The sequence below is a fragment of the Nomascus leucogenys genome, chromosome 3 (genome assembly GCF_006542625.1).
Source record: "Nomascus leucogenys isolate Asia chromosome 3, Asia_NLE_v1, whole genome shotgun sequence".
Taxonomy (NCBI): Eukaryota; Metazoa; Chordata; class Mammalia; order Primates; family Hylobatidae; genus Nomascus; species Nomascus leucogenys.
In genome coordinates this window covers 115,073,615-115,094,105 of record NC_044383.1, presented here as the reverse complement: position 1 = coordinate 115,094,105, position 20,491 = coordinate 115,073,615, and the positions used below count along the sequence as shown (strand labels likewise).

General features: G+C 35.8%; 1 protein-coding gene across 1 annotated transcript in view; it reads right to left on the bottom strand.

Annotated features, from left to right (window-relative positions):
* LAMA2 (laminin subunit alpha 2) overlaps window positions 1-19,837 on the bottom strand; it is a 630,974-nt gene extending 611,137 nt beyond the window's left edge. The window contains exon 1 of the mRNA XM_030809663.1: window positions 19,621-19,837. Coding sequence (XP_030665523.1) covers window positions 19,621-19,732 — 112 coding nt within the window. The 5' untranslated portion in view covers window positions 19,733-19,837. The remainder of the gene's footprint in view (window positions 1-19,620) is intronic.
* Between the last annotated feature and the right edge of the window lie 654 nt (window positions 19,838-20,491).

Sequence of the window (20,491 nt, the reverse complement as noted above, 5' to 3'; positions counted from 1 at the left end):
GGGCAAAGATGGGTGACAGAGGGACACTCTGTCTCTAAAAACAACAACAACAACAACAACAAACATACCCTCCACTTTCCTTAGCACACCCTACTTTTGATACCCTACCTTCTCTTCCACTTTAAAATGGGGCTGAAAGCTCATTTCTTCCAAGTCCTCATTGCTGAGTCTACCTTTGTCCAATTACTTTTGTCACTTTGGCCCCACATATCATAATGAATAGTGTAAAATTCTTCATCATATTCTATACTTGATTTTTTCTCATTTTTCTTTTTTTTGAGACGGAGTCTCACTCTGTCGCCCAGGCTGGAGTGCAGTGGCGCAATCTCGGCTCACTGCAAGCTCCGCCTCTCGGGTTCACGCCATTCTCCTGCCTCAGCCTCTCCGAGTAGCTGGGACTACAGGCGCCCGCCACCACGCCCGGGCTAATTTTTTTGTATTTTTAGTAGAGACGGGGTTTCACCGTGGTCTCGATTTCCTGACCTCCTGATCTGCCCGCCTCAGCCTCCCAAAGTGCTGGGATTACAAGCGTGAGCCACCGCGCCCGGCCAATTTTTTCTCATTTTTCTTGCTTCAATTATGTGTTTATATGCTGAGAGTGTGGGAAAGGTGGAATTTGTCTCAAAATCACGTGTTTTCTTCTTTTATTATACCAGTTGGGACATCAATAGTGTTTGAATTCTGTAAGAACTCACCAGGTTATGGAAATACTTTCAATTGGAAATATTTAAAGGGAATAGAAAAGTGGCATTCTGTGTTAATTTTTATTCTCTTGGTGATATGGTCTGCCTCAGTGTCCTCACAAAATCTCATCTTGAATTGTAATCCAAATTGTAATCCCCATGTGTTGGGGGAGGGACCTCCTGGAAGGTGATTAGATCATGAGAGTGCTTCCCCCATGCTGTTCTCAGGATAGTGAGTAAGTCTCATGAGATCTGATAGTTTTATAAGGGGCTTTTCCCCCACTTCGCTCTGCACTTCTCCTTCCTGACGTCATGAAGAAGAATGTGTTTGCTTGCCCTTCTGCCATGACTGTAAGTTTCCTGAGGCCTCCCCAGCCACGTGGAACTGAGTCAATTAAACCTCTTTGTAAATTACTCAGTCTTGGCCAGTTCTTTACAGCAGTGTGAGAACACACTAATACACTTGGTATGTATTCTTCATGAATCAAGAAACAGTAAAGTGATTGAAAAGACATTATGAATTAAATAATGAATAAACTCTGCAGTCAACTGTAGAATTATTAGCTAAATATTCTCCTAAGACTGAGAATTAATATTAAATACTTCTCTTAAACTTTCTGTTTAGTGATTAGCTAATATAACTGTCAGAGAGATTCCACAAACTTAATGTCTAAATTTCAGTAACTATGTAACATAGTTATCATGATTTCTATGGAGAGATAAAATCAAATACTATCTGATGGTCTTAATTAGCTTCCTTTTTCATCATGCTGGTGTCATATGCTTCACATTTGTATAGCATCTGGCATCTAGAAGGTGTCACTGTTTCACTACCCTTTCTATGCCTCTTCACTAATCTTTTGAGTATGGTAGTATATAAGGTAGTACATAAGGTAGTATATACCTCTATAGCTGGGGTAAAGGGGATCATTTCTTAAAATGAATGACTTAGCTTAATAAAAAATAAGCAAGGATAGAAACAGAATCCCAAGATTTTCTAAATCCCAGACATGCATTTTGGTTCTATATTAATTATTCATTCCAATATGGAAAGTAGCATTTCTTAAAGGTGAAAGCTAATTTGAAAATTGCAGCATTATAACAATATTTAGAGATGAGAAGAATAGGATTTTTGAAAATTGAATCTATAGATAGTCTATAACATGTTTTTGTTTTGGATTAAATAATGAATAATGAATTGTTTATTGTTCCTAGACGGGGTCTTGCTCTGTTGCCCAGGATAGAGTGCAGTGGTATGATCTTGGGTCACTGCAGCCTCGACCTCCCAGGTTCAAGTAATCCTCCCATCTCAGCCTCCTGAGTAGCTGGGACCACTGGCATGTGCCACCCCATGCAGCTAATTTTTTCATTTTATTTTTGTAGATGCAGGGATCTCACTATTTTGCCTAAGCTGGTCTTGAACTCCTGGCCTCAAGCCATCCTCCTGCCTTGGCCTTCCAAAGGGCTGGGATTACAGCTGTGAGCCACGATGCCTAGACAGGAGAGTGTTCTTGATGGCTCAAATACCTTAGTGAAAGATGGGAGTTTTCATTTTTGCAAAAAATGGATGAACCAGATTAATTTGGAAAAAGTAAAGAGGCAATCTTGTCCAAGTGATGAGCTTTGAAGGTGTGGAGAACCTAGGAAGGAAAGCAGCAGGGCGTATTTTAAATAGCTGTTAAACTCCTACAATCCTCACTTAAATTTAAATACTTAATTGGAACATCCTGTTTCAGAAATCCATGATCTTACACCTTTCTTTTATGTCCTGGTAAATTCTCTTTAGTTCTTTTTTCTATCGTTGAGTAGAAATTGTAACTGCCTACATCTGACAGTATCATAATGTTAACCATCTTCATATTTTTTTCAATAACTATAAGTGGGAAGTAAGTGTTCTTTCCTAAAAGTTAGCTCTTCCTTTTCTATTTTTCTATCATTCAATCTTTACTGTGACCATGCTAGGTGCCAGGCACTGTGCTATGCAGTAAGGATACAGTAGTAACAAAACAGGCCTGGGATCTGATCTCAAAGGTCTTTTCTTGTCCCCCTTTCTCTCAAATTCACTCATATAATAAAAATCCCTCCTTTGCTGAAGGGCCAGCTCCGCCTTATTTTTTGTTAGTTTCATTCCTAAAATAAGGAGAAGAATATAGGTACTGCGTTTCTTGACCTCCAGATGTCTTATTAATTCTGAGTATTTCACCATTTTGTTGGCTGATAACTTCAAGCAAGAGACCATACACATCCAAGGACGTGCACGTGCATGCATTATCTGACATACTGTAGAGGCCTTGTGAGTGATTTTTAAAACATATCTTTTTGCCTGAAATAGGAAGGACTTTGGTGGTATCTAAAAAGAAACAAAGAAAAATGAAAACAGATGCCAATCAAATCACCCCATGTGAGTTATCTATATTTTATCCCTAGAATTTACATCTTAAATGGGCATTTTAATCTTATGTAGTGTAATTCTCATCCAAAAAGACCTTCCATCCAGAAAAGTTCTGACTAAGCCAAGAAATATGCATTCCTTATCCAAAGCTTAAATACTGCTCCACTCTTACTGGAATATCCTTAGAGGGGAAAAAAAAAACTCAAGAAGCAAGATAATTTAAGGTAGCCTCACTTTCTAAACTATTTTATCTATTATCTAGGTGATATTAATAATAATAACTCATATCTGTCCATACCGTGTTTCAGTACTTGTAGAAATTTATGTCTTACACAAACATTCATTCATACTATAAAAGGATCAAGGGGAAAAAGTACACATAAGATGTTTTAAAAGGCAACACTCTTGGTCTGTCCAAAAAGAGCTGCTTCTTCATCCAATTTTTGAGTGCCTACCATATGTCAGACTAGAAGCTGGAGATAAAGCAACAGAAACAATGAAAGACAAAGAGTCCTAGCATTATATAACATACTTTATTAATTTATAACTGTTAAAAAGCTAAAGATCTTGGAAGAGGAACTAGTTGATTAAATACCCTTCTAGTTCTCTGCCACAGCAATTGCTCTTGAGGTTTATCTGAAATATGATTGGATTGGTCTTCTAACTCATCATATAACTGAAAATCATAAATGGGACAGATTCATTATATACAGGGATCCAATTTTGACCTCCTCCATGGAATTACATTCAGAAGAGCCTGAACACAGTCACGTGTTAATTCAAAATAAAAAATATTTATGTATCTCCTCAGCTCTGGAGATGAAGGCCATTTTATAACAAAATTTATATTCCAACAGTCTGGGGAGACAAACAACAAAGAAGAAAAGTAAATAAACAAGGGTATTCCAGATAAACATTTAATTGTTCAAAGAAATTACAACAGGGAGATGAGTGCCTGACAGAAGCTAATTTAAAGTGGTCCTCTGGAAAGGCCTCTAAGAGGTGACATTTGACATGAGATTGGAATATTGAGAAGGGGACAGCCATCAGGGATCTAAGGCAACAATGCTCTGGACAGAGGAACAGCAAGGACAAAGGCCTTGAGATGGAAAAAAAGTCTTTACTGTTGCTGGAAAATAACAGAAAAAGAGAATAATTTGAAATCAGAGAAAAATACAAGAGCTGTCATGAATAGCCTTAAAATCTAATGAATTTAGAATTTATTCTTATGATAGAAACGCATTGAAAGGTTTTAAGCAGAGGAAAGATCTAGTCTGATTTACTATTTTCAGAGTTCACTTTGCCTATTGCATGGAAAATCGATTGCAAAATGGAAAAGAGAAAAGAAGGGAGAGCAGCTGGGAGGCTGCTGAAGTTGCATAGGCAAAAAAAGAGTGCTGTGGTCTAGAAGGCAATAGGGACAAAAAGATGTGGATATTTATGGAATAAACTCTGGTGGTGTGGATTACAGACATGCTGATTATTTCAATCTGGGAGGTGAAGGAAAGAGAGAAGTTAGTAGTAACTTCTAGATGTCAAATTTGATTCAAGGGGTGAATGATGGTACCATTGTCTGAGTTGGGAAAAGCTGATGGGAAAAGAGTTGAGGAAATGCAGGTACCTATGTTCAATCCTGGCAAATGTTCGCTTTGAAGGACCTGGGAGACAACTAAGTGAAGACATCAGATAAATAGGCAGTTCTATTACCATCCATAACTAGGACAGTGGCAACTTAGACTAGCCTATGGTCACTTCTAATCACACTAAAACTATGGCCAACAAGCCCAGTTTCTAGATCTTTTAAGTTAAAGCTCCAGTTGTCCATGCTGAAAACACCACTGATTGTAAAGTCTTTGAATGATGATTCCATCCTCTTCTGAATACAAATTAAATACTTAATTCCATTTAATCCTTAAAAAGGCACTACTATTTTCATTCTTTTAAAGGTGAGGATGATCAGGTTTAAAGAAGTTAAATAACTCGCTCAACAGCAATATTACAATAGCACTCAGCCAGCAAGGTGTGAATCTAGGACTCAAACTCTCAATGTCTAACTTCAAAAGCGCTGCACTGCTTTGTGCCCACACTGCTGGACTTCTGATGCAGTCATAGCTCTAGTACTACATCTCCTGTTAACCAGTAAACTGGCCGATAGGACTTCCATTGCAATCCAAGTTCATAAAGGGGGCCAACTGGATGATATTCTCTACTCTGGGAGTTACCATAAGCAGAATTACAAGATATTTGATCAACAAATAGATGAGATATTCCCTCTTTTTGCTTATTTATTTCCTTATGTAAAGGAAAGCTATAACAACAAAACGGTCATTTTTGTAGCACTTCAGTTCCAACTGCAGTTTTGGGGACACCCTGGGCCAATTAATGATTAAGTTAATAACTTAAACTATCCTTTTGCCATCACTTGTCATATATCCATTAATTGACCAGGAAAAGCCCTGGGCCTTGATTATTTTTGCTTTAACACTTCACACAACAAGAAGGAGAAAAAAAGCACACTCTTTCCAATTAAGTTAACAATTCTAGCAGTTGTTATATGACTCAAACTCTTACATGACTCAAAAAATTCAGGCATCCCTGACACAGTAAGAATTTATTCATTGCTATCTCCAAGGAGTCTTTAAAAAAAAAAGTTCATAGACTCTTCTGATATATCAGGACATAGTGCTGAATCTAAATGGTAAATATTGTTTAAATTGTTAATCTTTTCATAGGAAACCTCACAAAAAAGGGAAATAAAATCACCTCTGCAGCATGTCACTAAAGGAAGCCCTTTACTTACCAATTTGTGCTCTTTCAGGGTTGAGGTCACACACTGCCATGGGTAGGTGAACGGGCCACAAAGTAGAACTACCTAGGTCCAAATCTTGGTCTCTACCAGTTCACTGGTTGTTTGACTTTTGGAAAGTTACTTAACATTTTGCATTTCAGTTTTCTCGCCTGTTAAATGAGATTAATAGTATCTACCTTTGATAAATTAAGGCATGAGACATGCTTACAGCAGTGCTGGCCCATAGTTAGGTATTCCATAGATGTTAACTAGTTTTATTTCACTATTTCTCACCAAGCAGATCTGAAAACTTAATACAGTCCTAAACTGTCAAAAAGGAAGGTCAGCAGATAAATTAATTTCCATTAAAGTGAATAATAACAGCACGGCAAACATTTTAGAAAAGAATAGCCTGTGAGGGCAATGTTTTATCCAAAGGAATAAATAAAGATAAAATTTCAGATCCTAGGCGAATGATGTTTTCTAAAAAATGTTTCTAAAAAACATTAAGAATAATGTTTTCTCAGCATCACTCCAGTAGCACCACATCAGGAACTCTATGGAGAAAATCAGTCCCCGAAAGTTGAATGAAAAATATTTTATCAAAGCTTGAGAAAGAATAAAGAGAATTGAAAAGGTATTTTTGCAGAATTTTAAAACATACCATTATCTACATATAAAGTGTATCTATAGCTATTTTACAAAAGCAATAAAGATGGGACACATCAATTAACTCTTTCTATGTTACTGGAATGTGTATGGCAGAAAAAAAAAAATGGAAGGAGGGTGAAGGCATGTTATTCAGCAGGACCAGGACATGGATTCCAAAGTAATCTGTTCACTTTGTCTAACATTGAACACTTCCTAACAAAGAAATATATAAAAAGTCTGTTAAATACAAAATCTGACATATGTGAAGCCAGTCTAATTTTTAAAGATAAATTATACTAGATAAGGAGGGGACATATTGGGCTGGAAACACATAAACCTCAAAAATTTAGTCATTTAAATTGTGATACTAAAAAGTTCTGTGCAATTTGTCTACTTAATCTGGAAATATCTTACTACCACTCATGTTCAGACCCATCAGTGTTTGATAAGCAATATATCTATACATCTGAAATCAGAGCAGTGTGAGGCCCTTGAAGAGTGAAAAATTTGGTCAAAGGATAGATCCTTGAGTCTCTGGACATCTCCCAACAAATAAGAAAAAGAAACCAGATCCATCATTTGACACACATATAATGGTATGAGATGGGCACAGAGAAAAGAATCACGTTTTAGGTTCTCGACATTACAAAACCTTTTAAATGCTTTAGAAATCACAAAACTTCAAAGGCTAGAAATAAATGAAGGAAATTCCATATTTTGAGAAATGCTATATCCAGTGCTTCCAACAGGAATTCTTTCTATGAAAAGTACAAAGGACCCCTCCTGATGTGAGTTCAGGAGCTCAGCAAGGAATAAAAATCTCCTCTGCTAATATTCACAATTACAGATATTAGTATGTTTCCTTTGTACTAAGCCTTGCTCATGAGTTCACGGAGTCTCACTCTGTCGCCCAAGCTGGAGTGCAGTGGCGCCATCTCGGCTCACTGCAAGCTCCGCCTTCCGGGTTCACGCCATTCTCCTGCCTCAGCCTCCAGAGTAGCTGGCACTACAGGCGCCCGCCAACACGCCCGGCTAATTTTTGCATTTTTTTTTATTTTTAGTAGAGACGGGGTTTCACTGTGTTAGCCAGGATGGTCTCGATCTCCTGACCTCGTGATCCACCCGCCTCGGCCTCCCAAAGTGCTGGGATTACAGGCGTGAACCACCGCGCCCGGCCATGAGTTCACTTTTTAAATCTATTAGGAATAACATCATATGTCCAACTGTGGGTAAGTACACTGTCTCTACTCTAGTTTGGGCAAGTGAAAAGAAAGAAGGAAGGGCAGATGATATGGCAGAGATTTTGATTTCTATATGTATGTCTGGCTGGTTTTAACCCTTCCTGCTTTTTCCACAGAAGAAGCTTTTCTGGATTTCTTCCCCCCTAAAAAGAAATTGTATCACTCTCCTAGACTAGACCTGAGGTAAAAACTGAAGTGGTTTTGGCTTTTTCTGATTGCAAAATTTACCTTCATATGGCTATAGATTTTGTAGAATTGGTGAAGAGGCAGGCAGTGAGGAACTTAACTATAGTCCAACACTGTAGAGCTCAAAGAAAGATCTGTGAATCCCTGGAAGTCCACAAGACATTATCCATAGGTACACAAGTTCAAAAATCCTTTTAGTAACAAGATTTAATTATTATCTGCCTTTTCATCGTGTTGACATGTGCAAAAGCAATAGTGGTGGGAAACACTGATGGTATATTAGCACAAATCAAGGCAGGGGTAATAACCATGCTAGTGATCAGTTTACTTTTCACCACCACACACTCCCAGAAGAAAAAAACAACTAGTTTCACAGATGAATGTACTTGATGAAGTAGTAACAATGATTAAATTTATTAAATCTTGGGTACATCCTTTTAACATCAACTGTATACTGAAGCATGATTGTTGATTTGAGGAAAAGCATTTGTACAATTGTTTTCAGCTGCAAGCTAAACTAGCCACTTTTTTCGTGGAATACCCTATGTACTACAAAAAGTATCTGACTATGGTTTTTAAGACTCATTTGTTTGATAAACATTTTCTTAAGAATGAATAAAGTAACTGTATTTCAAGAAAAATAACAAAATTTGTCAATAACTACATGAACTTACAAATGAAAATAAAAATTCTGAAAAACGTGTCTCTACCATTGTGAGATTAACAGCTTCTAATATTTAGGGACTTTTCTGGTGAGATCAATAGTGATAAAAAATGTGATTAAAAATATTTTATAAGAAAATCTGTCAAGTTGTGGGTGATCTGCATAACTAGTAAATCAGTATCTTCCAAATGATCTATGAATGATGCTATAACATCACACATGGGTAAAATTCTTTCCAAGTGCAAGATAGATCTGTGGATTTTAATATAAAAGAGTACAAAAATATCATTGATGCAGTTTCAGATACCACACTGCAGCCAATCTTTTGAAAACTACCACTTACTGAGTTTTGGTATAGAATCAAAGAATATTTACAGCTATCTTGAAAGGCACTGAAAGACTCCTCTTTTTTCCAACAGCTTATCTATGTTTGTTGTTATATATTTCTTAATATGCTTAAACCAAAATAATTTAAACTAAAATAACATGTAATAATTTGAATGCAGAGGCAAAAATGAGAATCCAGTTCTCTTCTATTAAGCCAGACATTGAAGAGTTTTATTTTGGATATAAAATTATTTTTCATAAAGTTATGTTCTTTTTGTCAACATGTAATTGTTTTATTACTGGTATTTTAAATTAATTAGTAAACATTTTTAAATTTCCCAATTTTAATTTTAATACAATCAAATAGTAGATATACCATAAATCAAAGTTTCAATTATTTTTAAGAGGATAAAAAGGAATCTTGACACAAAATGTTTCAGAGCCCCTAGACTATTTTTATGATAGTTTTATAATTTCACTGAATACTTACTATTTGCTACTTGTTTGTAGGAAACTGAAGTACATTTTCGGATACCATATTTTCTTCTTATGTAGTAGTATGTATATGTTTACTAAACAAATAATTTGTGCCATGTTTGAAAGCTATGTGTCATGGGTCCTTGAAAACAGGAGAACTAAGTATATTAATATATAACATTATTAACAACATTATTAATACATATATGTATATGAATACATAACATTATTAATTAATAACAAATGGTTAGGAGCCACTGGGGGAAAAAAACAAAGAAAGGGGGTGGAGCAAAACTTCATAACCAATGATGCCTGAGGCCAACTCTGTCATTTATTATAATAACAAATAGTATTAATGATGGTATTTGCATGGTCTGCCTTATTTAACCCTTATAACAACCCCATGAAATAGATTCAAACATTATATTGTCATTTTTTAGATGGAAAATTGAATTTCAGAATAGTTAAATGACTTATCCATGTTTAAGGTAATCTCTTTAGGAAGAGCTAGAGGGAAAATTTATATTCTGGAATTCCAATTACAAATCCAGTGACTTTTCTAATGTATCAGAATGAAAAAATGAATAGTTGCACATTATGTGTTAGGCAAGATTGAAACTTTTTGATGGTAAACGGGCCTTTAAGAAGTGTTTTGTCTGAAATATTTTCAAAATCCAGTGTTCCCAAGTTTAGAAAAGCAGTTTTCTCTAGAGATTTGTTAGAGTACTATATGATTTTCTGAAGTAGGTTTCTTGGTTTTGTTTTTTGGTGGTGTTTTTGTTTAATAGTAGATTTAATACAAAATAGACACACTAAAAATTTAATACACAAGTAGACACACTAAAAATCCTCCCTATCCAGACTTGTATTAAATAATGTATTCCAAGAATTTTTTTTAATATAGTAATTAGGGAGAGTCCAAATAAAGACAATCTATATTGAGAGATTTTCTGCAATCCAATTAGACCTTCCACTGAAGGCCATGCTGAAATTAACTTACATTGTGTGTCAAACACGCCAAATTGTCATCTCTACCCAAGCAGGTGTCAATGAAAACATATACTTCATAGACTAAGAATAATAACTAACCTTTATGAAGTGCTTACTATACGCCATATATTTATCTAAACATATTATATGTATTAAAGAAGTTTTTAAAAAATAGTTTATCAACAAAATACATATTCAACAATGAGATTCCTAGAAAAAATGTTTATTATATCACATTTGAAGGATGAATAACTACAAATTATTGCAAAAATTTCCATCATGTTGCCTGTTTTAAATCACTACTCACACAGAGCTACTAACATAACTGTTAGCTAATTATAGGAACTTGTGTTTCTTCTTATCTCTGTTACTGACTTGCTGTGTAACCTCGACAGAATTATTCAATCTCTTGGCAATGAGATAAATAGTTTGCCATCTATAGTCTCTTAGGGTCTACTCAAAGAAATTTTTAGAATATTTTGCTGTTCTTAAGCAAAAAGGATGTTATATGCAAAGCAAATTTTTTTTTTTAGTTTTATGCTCATAAAGTAAAGAAGAAAAGAGCTAGTATTTACTGATTAGCTGGCAAGTATTTTCACATTCATTATCTAACCTCAACCTGTTTTACAAATAGAAAATTTAACTCCGTGGACTCAGGCTTTTGATCTTAGTAAAGTGGTGACTTGGCTATGAATCTGATTCTAGTCTTCTCCCAAGTCCATACGTTTTCTACAATTCAGTTACCTCCAAAGCCGAGTACTGTATGTGGAAACTAAAGGTATAAAGAGGTACATATTGATAAGAGTTTTTATTGTAGGCTAAGCTATAAAGTTGAGAATAAAGAAATACTGCAGCACAAATTCTAATTAGAACAGAATTCAAACACTTGTGTTTTCAAGTATATAAGCAAATTCCTTCCTTCACAAACAGTCTCAACTGAATTTGGTATACCACATGATGTTGGAGAAGAGTGTTTCTTTCAGCCAGATAATGTCATGTTAGATTGTTAGGCTTAATTCATTTTTTGAGGCATTTTGAAAATGAACATTTATTGAGGCCTTACTAGATGTTTCATGTTTTATATTCAGTGTTTTACATATGCATCACGACAAACCAATGAGACGAGGTAGCTCACTGAAATGACAATTGCACTGCTTCATATTCTCTTTCAAACTTTCAGCCTCATCCAGTAATTGAAAATTGCACAGAAGGCAGTAAGCCAGGAAATTGTGTCAACTATAATATGTAGGCATTTGAAAAAATATATTTGGTGGAGCAAACCCTACTAACTCTATTTCTTCTATAGAATAGGACCTTCTAAGTTACAAGCAACTCTAAAGGGATTACACCTTGGAATTTTAACAGTATAGCTACTGGATGGAATATTATAATTGTCTCCTTTATAATTTATTCTTTGGTCCATAATCATTTGTCAAGGCAACTAGACTTTTCTAGAAATTCAATTTTTAGATTTTCTTATTCAAAGATTTTGATAAACAAAATCTAATACCTTAAGACAACAAAAATCAAACGGACAACATACTAAATATACGAATTCTGTCCTGTGAGTGCTAGGCTGTAAATGGTACATGTGCAATGGTGCTGCAATTACATACATACACAAATACACCCTCTCAAAATCTGGGAGATTAGAAAACTTTTGTCTTGACTGAGTTCAACTTCAAATGAAAGTCTTTAAATGTTTTTTTTTATGAAGATGTCAAGGTTTTTCATCTTTTCAGAAGGAATTTTGAGATTAACCTTGCTCTGATTCTTAGGTATATCTGTTTGGTTCTTGTTCTTTTCATTCACTGACATTTACACATTGACTATTTTTAAAGAGTTCATCATGCAGTATAATAAATACCACTGTGTTTCTAGCTTGCTGAAGTAACTTCTGTAAAGTGACTTCAGAAAAGCCAATAAAGAATCAATTAATATTTTCTTATAGCCTAGTGTCCAGTAATCAAAGTTCTGAGAATGTAAAGACTAAAATTTGATGAATGCATTTGAATTAATGCATAGTTTTAAGTAATACACATGTGTATATGTCTACATAGTAATAAGCAGCATGTGTGTGTGTGTGTGCGTGTGTGTGTATGTGTGTGTATTCAAATGAAAAAGACCCTTCAAGGCTACATATTTTATTTTTTGTTCTTCCATAATACCAAATGAGTCTCTGGTTATGATAGACTAACATAACTCAGAAATGGATATTTTTTTTTCTCAGGGTATTTTATAAAAGATAAATATATAAAAGTCCAAAAGAGATGATAGTTAGGATCCACAAAGTCAAGAGCAGGACCGTAATTTAATTTCTAACTCTAAAACAAGCATTGGAATTTTTATTTGTCCTTGACAAATTGCTGGGCATATTTTCCTTCTACAAACTGAGGATAATTATATTAATCTACTAAACAGCTCTGCTATGTAAGTAAATTTGTTAATGCTCACAATGCACTACATATTATTATACCAATCTAAACCATCTGGCACTTAAGACGCAGCTAAATGAAGAGCCTTGGGGAGGTACACAGTTCGGGGGTCAGTTGAGTGGACTACACATACAGAGACATACTTAACATTGCACGAGGTACATTTCCTAAGTGCCAGGCACTAAATAGCTCCTGAGGTTTTCATCATCAGGAATTTGCATAGATTAACTTGTTATTTGAACTTGATTAGGCATGTCACAGAGGCCGATATTATGAATAATAACCCATTAATAGGCAATCCTCAATGAGCTTTTGTAAATGTCACGTGTCCAGATAAAAGCCAAATGGCATAAAGTTCCCATATTAAGATCCACACTCAAGATTACTTAGGAGAAAAACATTTTTAAACCCATATTATACATCTTTGACAAGCAAATGTCTTTAGCTTTAACTCACCCTGAAAATATGTCTCAAACCATCTTTAGATAGTAATTACCTGTGGCTTTTAATAAGGAAGATTTAAGTAAAGTTTTGCCTTACTATCTTCCTAAATGTTATATTTGTTAGAATTATCTATTTTAATTACCTTATTTTATTCACAGGAAGAATACTAAAAGAAAAGGAAAATAAAGAAAGGGAGGAAGGAAGAAAGGAAGGGAGAAAGAGAAGAGAGGGAGAGAAAAGGAAAAGCTATCCAATTGTTTTACCTTTTTTGTTCTAAATGACAGAATTAAATTAGGCCAAAATTGCATTACTATAGTCCAAAAGGTTATTGTTAAAGCTTACAAGTGATTCTTAAAACAGTAACAAAAATAGAAATAGAACATAGAATAAGTTTCTGAATGTAAAAGAGGTAGCATTTGAAATTTCATATCATAAAATAAATCATCAGATCAATACATCACTATGTCATTTTCAACAATTGTGTCTAAACTTTAGCGTTTGATATCGAAATAGATAATAAAAAAGGGAACTTCAAAGTACCTATATGTCCATGTGGGATTGTGAATAATTAATTTTTGTTTTAAAGTGCATACTATTTAAAATTACCCTTAAAAATCTGTCATATTTCTAACTACACTGGAGCAAAATTTTTAAAAGCTGCGGAAGTTCCCTGCACACAAGTTGTTTCGGAGGTACTGATATATTTTGAATAATGGAATAGCACTGAGTTGCCAAAGGCAAGAAAAGAAGTGTTACAAAGATGCATCTGAGCTTCACCATGATAAGATGGTTGAAGTGGAATGCTCTTGAACGTAGAATCACTTAAATGTGTTCTATCAATGGAGTGTTTGGGACAAGAGATAAATCTAAAATAATTCTATGCTTGGACTGTTGGTCTAGTCCCATGGATTAGTGCGTATTTGAGAAAAAAAAACTGTGATTTTATTCATTTATTTAACTCTGTTAAAACTCACTGATGCCTCCCCGTCTCACTCAGACAAAAACGCAAAATCTGTACAATTAAGGTCAACAATGCTATGTGTTCCAGTTTCCCATTTCTCCTCTGAGCCTTCTCACCATGCTCCAAGCTTAGATCCTCACAGGCCTGCTCCCTGTACAGAGAGTACTCTTCCCCCTGATAACTGCACGAATCACTCCCATATCACCTTCAAGTGTTTGCCCAAGTGAGATCCTCTCAAAGAGGTCAACCTTTACCACCTATTTAAAATAGCCATCAACCTCCCTCCATGCCTAGAACTCCTGACTGTCCTTACCCCATTGTATTTGTTTGTCCAGGGCATTTATCGTCAACTATATTTTATACAATATAGGTGTTCTTATGTCGCTTCATTATATATTCATCATAGTCCTGTCTGCTCATCTCCATCCCAACTAAATATTAGTTCCACAAGAGCAGGAATTTTTTTATCTTCTTTACTCACTGTAAACATTCATTCATTTACCACATTCCAATGCATATAGGCCCAACCCCACCAATTTCCTTCACAACTTCTGACCTCTAAATTCAGTCTTACCAATGGGGAAAGCCTAGAGTTAGTTTTATTTCTATCTGCTTGGTATATACTAAGCCCGGAAAATCTACTTTTATCTTTCTCTAAACTCTATCTTGTTTTCTCATTTACTGAAATTGAGCTTCTGCCTAAATTCCTGTTTAGCTATCGAGTTTCAAGTTGCAACTATAAACAAATCCTAAACCTGAATCTTCCAGATTAGAAGTTAAACCATTTGTGCAACCATTTACAATAATTATTTACAATAATTTCTTCCTGATCTTTTTCACATGGTTTCTAGATGCTAAATAAGGCCCTACTGCAAACTGGACAGATGATAAGTTGCAATTCTTTTTAAATTTTTGTTTTGTTTTGTTTTGTTTAGATAGAGTCTCCCTCTTTTGCCCAGTCTGGAGTGCAATGACACGATCTCGGCTCACTGCAACCTCTGCCTCCAGGGTTCAAGTGATTCTCCTGCCTCAGCCTCCCGAGTAGCTGGGATTACAGGCACATGCCACCACACCTGGCTAATTTTTGTATTTTCAGTACAGACACGGTTTCCGTTATGTTGGTCAGGCTGGTCTTGCACTCCTGACCTCAGGTGATCCACCCACCAAGGCCTCCCAAAGTGCGATTACAGGAGTGAGCCACCTTGCCCAGCCCCCAGCATCTCTTGATATAGATTCAGTTCATTAGTTTGCATGAAATCCTAGGGTAGAAAAATCTTAAGATAGACCAGAAATCTGTATGCATTGATATGTGAAATATAACATAATATAAAATTTATATAAATTTTATTAATTCTATCACATCTATAATATTCAGTGTTTAATATGTTCATATAAATATTTTGAATATGTTGAAATGCCATGCATTTTATCTGTTATGAATTATTTTTACTAAACAATTAGGTCAGTATATGGCAAACAAACCAAAAAGTTATGTATGCAGCAAAGAAAAATATTTAAAAAAATTAATTCCAGGTTTATGGCCACTATGAGTCCCCTGAAAATTGCTCAGGTAAATTATAAAGTATTCTTGCGTGTTACAACACAAGATGTTTCAGAACTGTGCAATTGACGGTGATGTGGAAAATCCATGCTAAATATCTAAGTATTCTCGCCAAAAATGTGTGAAGATTGTCTCAAACATGTTTTTATTTTAAATCCCAGAAGGGATTTAAAAACACATTTTTATATATTTAACATTTTGACATTTTAAGAATTCAGAAATTTAAATACAAGTATGCACTCTAAAAACAATAGACTATAATATTAGAATCTTAGAATTGAAAAATGGCTAGACAGTTGATGAGTCTTAACTTCCTCGCAGTAGAGGCATTCCCTCATAAAGCATCCCTCACTAATTGTACATCTGATCACTGCATGGTCATTTCCAGAAGCAAGTTGCTCAAACACAATTCAGCTGTTTCTGAACAGCTCAAAAAGGCGTGGGGAGGGAGTGAGGAGAGGAGCCATTTTCTCCATATTATAAAATTCAAACCTGGTTGTTTGTCATGTTCTTCTATGGATCCACGTTCAGCCTTCAGAATAGTCCCTCTTTAACATAACGACTCTTCTGAAAATTTGAGGACATTTCTTATGATTGCCTTCCCTAAATCTTTCCTTGTTCAGATGGAAAGATTTTACCTGGGACATTCCTCTTCTGAAAATCTCAGATTCTTAACCATTCTGCTCTCCCTTCTCTGGATCTACACTCAATGAAATACCCAAATGTGTGTTAACCAACAGACCTATGTGCTTCTGTGAGTTTTGTATAAAAGTGGGCCAACCTTTTTTGTCACTATATTACACTATATGTTCATATCGAACTTGCTGCAATTCACAGTGGCCTTTCTCTTCCTGTCTTCATATTCATTCCTAAACATATAAAGGATATAACTAATTTCCAGAAGAGCACAAATGGACTTTTTTTTAACATGTGGATATGAATAATAAAAGCAACTTCATGTAGGTGCCATTCATGGTCCAGGCTATAGAGACCTGGAAAATTTCTGAACTTGCTAGTAACCAGCTTAGCCACCTGTATCAATTTTGGACCACCTGCAGTTCTGATAAGCTTGGATTTTACATTTTCCATCATGCCATTACCAAGATAGTTGAGCATAAGAAAACCTCTGTTGCACTGCTAGAGACTTCTTTCCGGATTGACCTTAATCCACTATGAAATATTCTTTGTGAACTATTTTTCAATCAGTTGCAATTTACCTACCATTATGCTTCAGTTTCCACATATTATTCACAAGAATATCAGAAAACATTTTAGACACTGCCTTGCTGAAATGCAGAATCATTTTGATTACATCATTCTATTTCATCAATTTTAAATATAGCTAAAGAATTTCCTTGGAATATCATTCTTGCTGAATCAATGCTATTCATACTACAATCGAGTATGCTATAGAAACCACATAAGATTTCAAAGAAAAAGTAAAAAACAAAAAGTCTGGTTATGTTTCTAACTCAATTGCAACATCTAAAAATGGTTGATTCATGTCAAAAATTCTTAATAAATTGGCGTCGAATTATAAGGGGAAATAGAACTTCTACACAATTAGCACTTGCCTAGAAAGGTCAGTGCTAGTATAATCGAAAACAGAAAAGTTGATCATAGCCAGGAAAACCCTTCTCCAGTTAAACTCATATCCCATGATTTTCACAGAGGGCTTGCTTCAATGGAACAACACTGAAAAGAAAACACGGCCTAAAAAATTAATGGAAAGAAACCTTGGAACCGTAAAAAAGGGAATTCAGCACAAACAATACTGGAAGTGTTTTAGTTGTTGAAAATGAAGTTATTCTTATGTAAACTTAAATTACAACTACTGGAAGCCTAAGTTCTAAATTTGTACTTTGAGAATAATAATATCTGAAGGTGAATAAAGATCACGTACATAAGGCATTTTTAAATCATAAATCACTATCCAATTTTAAAGTTTCGTGAATTTTACATACTTTTAACATTAACAGGTTTAAGTCATTTATCCTTGAGCCAACCTCCACATATATTGTAAATGGTCTATGACAAAGACAATAATATATACTAGAACGCAGATTATAGCAGCCTATAGTAGATTGTATGTTGTAGCTATTTTGAATAAAATTCCTTATTGTATGTAGCATTTAAGTGGTATCTTGACAGAACGGTAGTATAAACCCTTCCTCCTGAATTCACTTCATCTTGTGCCTGGGTCATAGAAATCAGAGTTAATATTACCTTATTTGAAAAGAGAGCAAATAAGAAGGGAGAGGAAAAAAGAGAAATCCTGTGTGTGCACAGGATAATTCTTAGCAACAATTTACTTGATCCCTACTCTGCATGCTTTGAGTTTCTGCCCCATTCCAAGTGGACATAAGGATTGGTGCCCCTGGCCCCTCATTTCTCCCAGCTGCCTAACATTATTAAAGTATTATGTCTTGTTTAAACACATCTTGTAATTGAGCAAAGTTTAACAGTTAAAAGTAGAATTTTTAAAAATAAGTGGCCAGAGATACTCTTAAAATCACTCTCATAAATTCTATTAATTAAGTCATATTGGCCCCATTTTACCTCTCAGAGAAGCAAAAGCAAAAATAGAAGAAAAAAAGTTGTATAGTGAATGCAAGGTCATTTTTATTCCAAGAATTTTAATCAGGGAGTTATTATTATAGAAGGAGCTTGGGATATCTCTTTACTCCTTAAAAAATAGTACTGCTAAAAATGCTAGATTATAAGAACAAATATCAGAACTATTGACTTGGCTAGAAGTTAACTGGAAGAAGGATAAGTATACTTCAAAACTTAAGCAGATTTCAGCCTCATTAAAACTTTTAAAAGCTTCTAACCTACAGATTTTGTACTCTTAGGTTAAACATTTTGATATTTAAAACCGAATAATAAATATTTCTTAATTTTTTTTACTTTGATACAGGTTTTCCAACTTAAAGAATTGTTTGCTGAAATAATGTGTTACAAAGTATGTCTTAGAATGCTGCACATGTGCTTCCTGTAAAATTCATGATAATAAAATAACTCTTCAAAGACTCCTCAAAGTTTCAGAAATGAGAGATATATATACATAAACACTAAGAGGCTCTGAGGAGAATAAGTTGAGTTACATTAAATACAGCCATCTTCCAAAGTCCCCCAAAGTGTATATCTAGTCACTGTGGCCTTAAAGTACACATGACATAGAAGTCTCCTCTGTATTTAAGCAAAAGGAGAAATTTCACGATTTCACTACAATAAAATAGGATATGAAGATAAGATGTGGGTTTGAAAAAGGTGAGGCTGGAGGCGCCATTGCCATGAAAGAAAAAAAAAAACCACATAGCTTCTTTAGAAATCCTGTTTTAAACGTTGAAAACAAAGTTCTGTAAAACTTATATATATGTATGTAATTTTTTTTTAGATGCATCAGCTACCCTCCGTAAAGTCCCAGGATGAACCACACAGCTTGGGAAACCTTTCTCTGCAGGATGGGATCTGATTTGAAGAAATTCTTTTTTTTTTCCAATTGGAAAAAGTTTTCCTCTTGGAAAGATTTCAGAAATCAATTTACAGGATGTATCATGATAGCAAGACCTCTTCGAAACGAATGAACAATGAAAAGCACTCCCCGTTCCTTTTGCAGGACTTAGGTAATTCCCCCTACACGACACTCTCAGGGCATTGAACTTGAACTGGCTTCAAGTTCCTCTTGCCCCAAAGCGCACTCTCTGAAGGCGAAGCGAGACGGCAGTCCCCAGACAGCAACTCTCGAAAGAGTGGAAGAAGTGAGGAGTCTCGGTCCCGGCAAAGGATGCAACCCAAGCCCATGCCTCGACTGTACCTCTTTGCTGATGTGCCTGTGACTGCCGCTGCTGCTGCGGCCGCTGCGCCTGTACGCCCCCGAGGCCTCCAGAGAGCAGCAGGAGGAGGAGGACCTCGGCGGCTCCCGGCATCTTAGTGGCCCCGACCGGATCCACTTCTCAGGAGCCAGAGGAGTCGCTGCCGCCCTGTCCCCTGGCCTTGGCTTGTGAGCTGAGCGAGCAGCAGCTGCTGGAGAAGAAGAGGAGACAGCCCCCTCTGGCTTTGGCCGGGCCGCCGCCTGAGGGTGGGGGAGAAAGAGGACACTCCTCCACTCTCGCCTTCCCCGGGCACGCGGCCCCAGGACGGCCCTCTATTAAAGGATCCTCCTTTCCTAGAGCGCTCCTTCCCTCTGAGACCGGATCATTCCTAGCTTGACCTGGTATCTGAACTTCTTTTAAATTAAAGAAAGTGCACATGTACCCTAAAACCTAAAGTATAATAAAAAAAAAAAAAAGAAAGAAAGTAATTGACATGAAAGCACTTTGAAATCTGTAAAATCCCTACACATGGAAAACATTATTTCTGGGAAATGCAAACAGCTAGGAACTTTTACCTCTTGAGAAAGGCTTGGCAAAGCTGTGTGCGGCCACTGTGTACCTAGAAGATCCAAGACGTCCCCAAGGCCAGAGTGTCTGAGAAGTTACTAGCTAAGGGAAGGTGCCCTCTGGGGACACTGCAGGCCGGGGAACTTACTGCTAGGTAGGCTGCGGGAGGGCAGTAAAGGGAGTGAAAAATAAAACAGCCCCCCCGGCGTCCCTGAAATGTTCCTGATCAAAGTAATGGTTAGAATGAAGGCTTTCAGTTCAGTTAGGAGACATTTACTTAAAGGTAATAAAGGCCTTTACAATAAT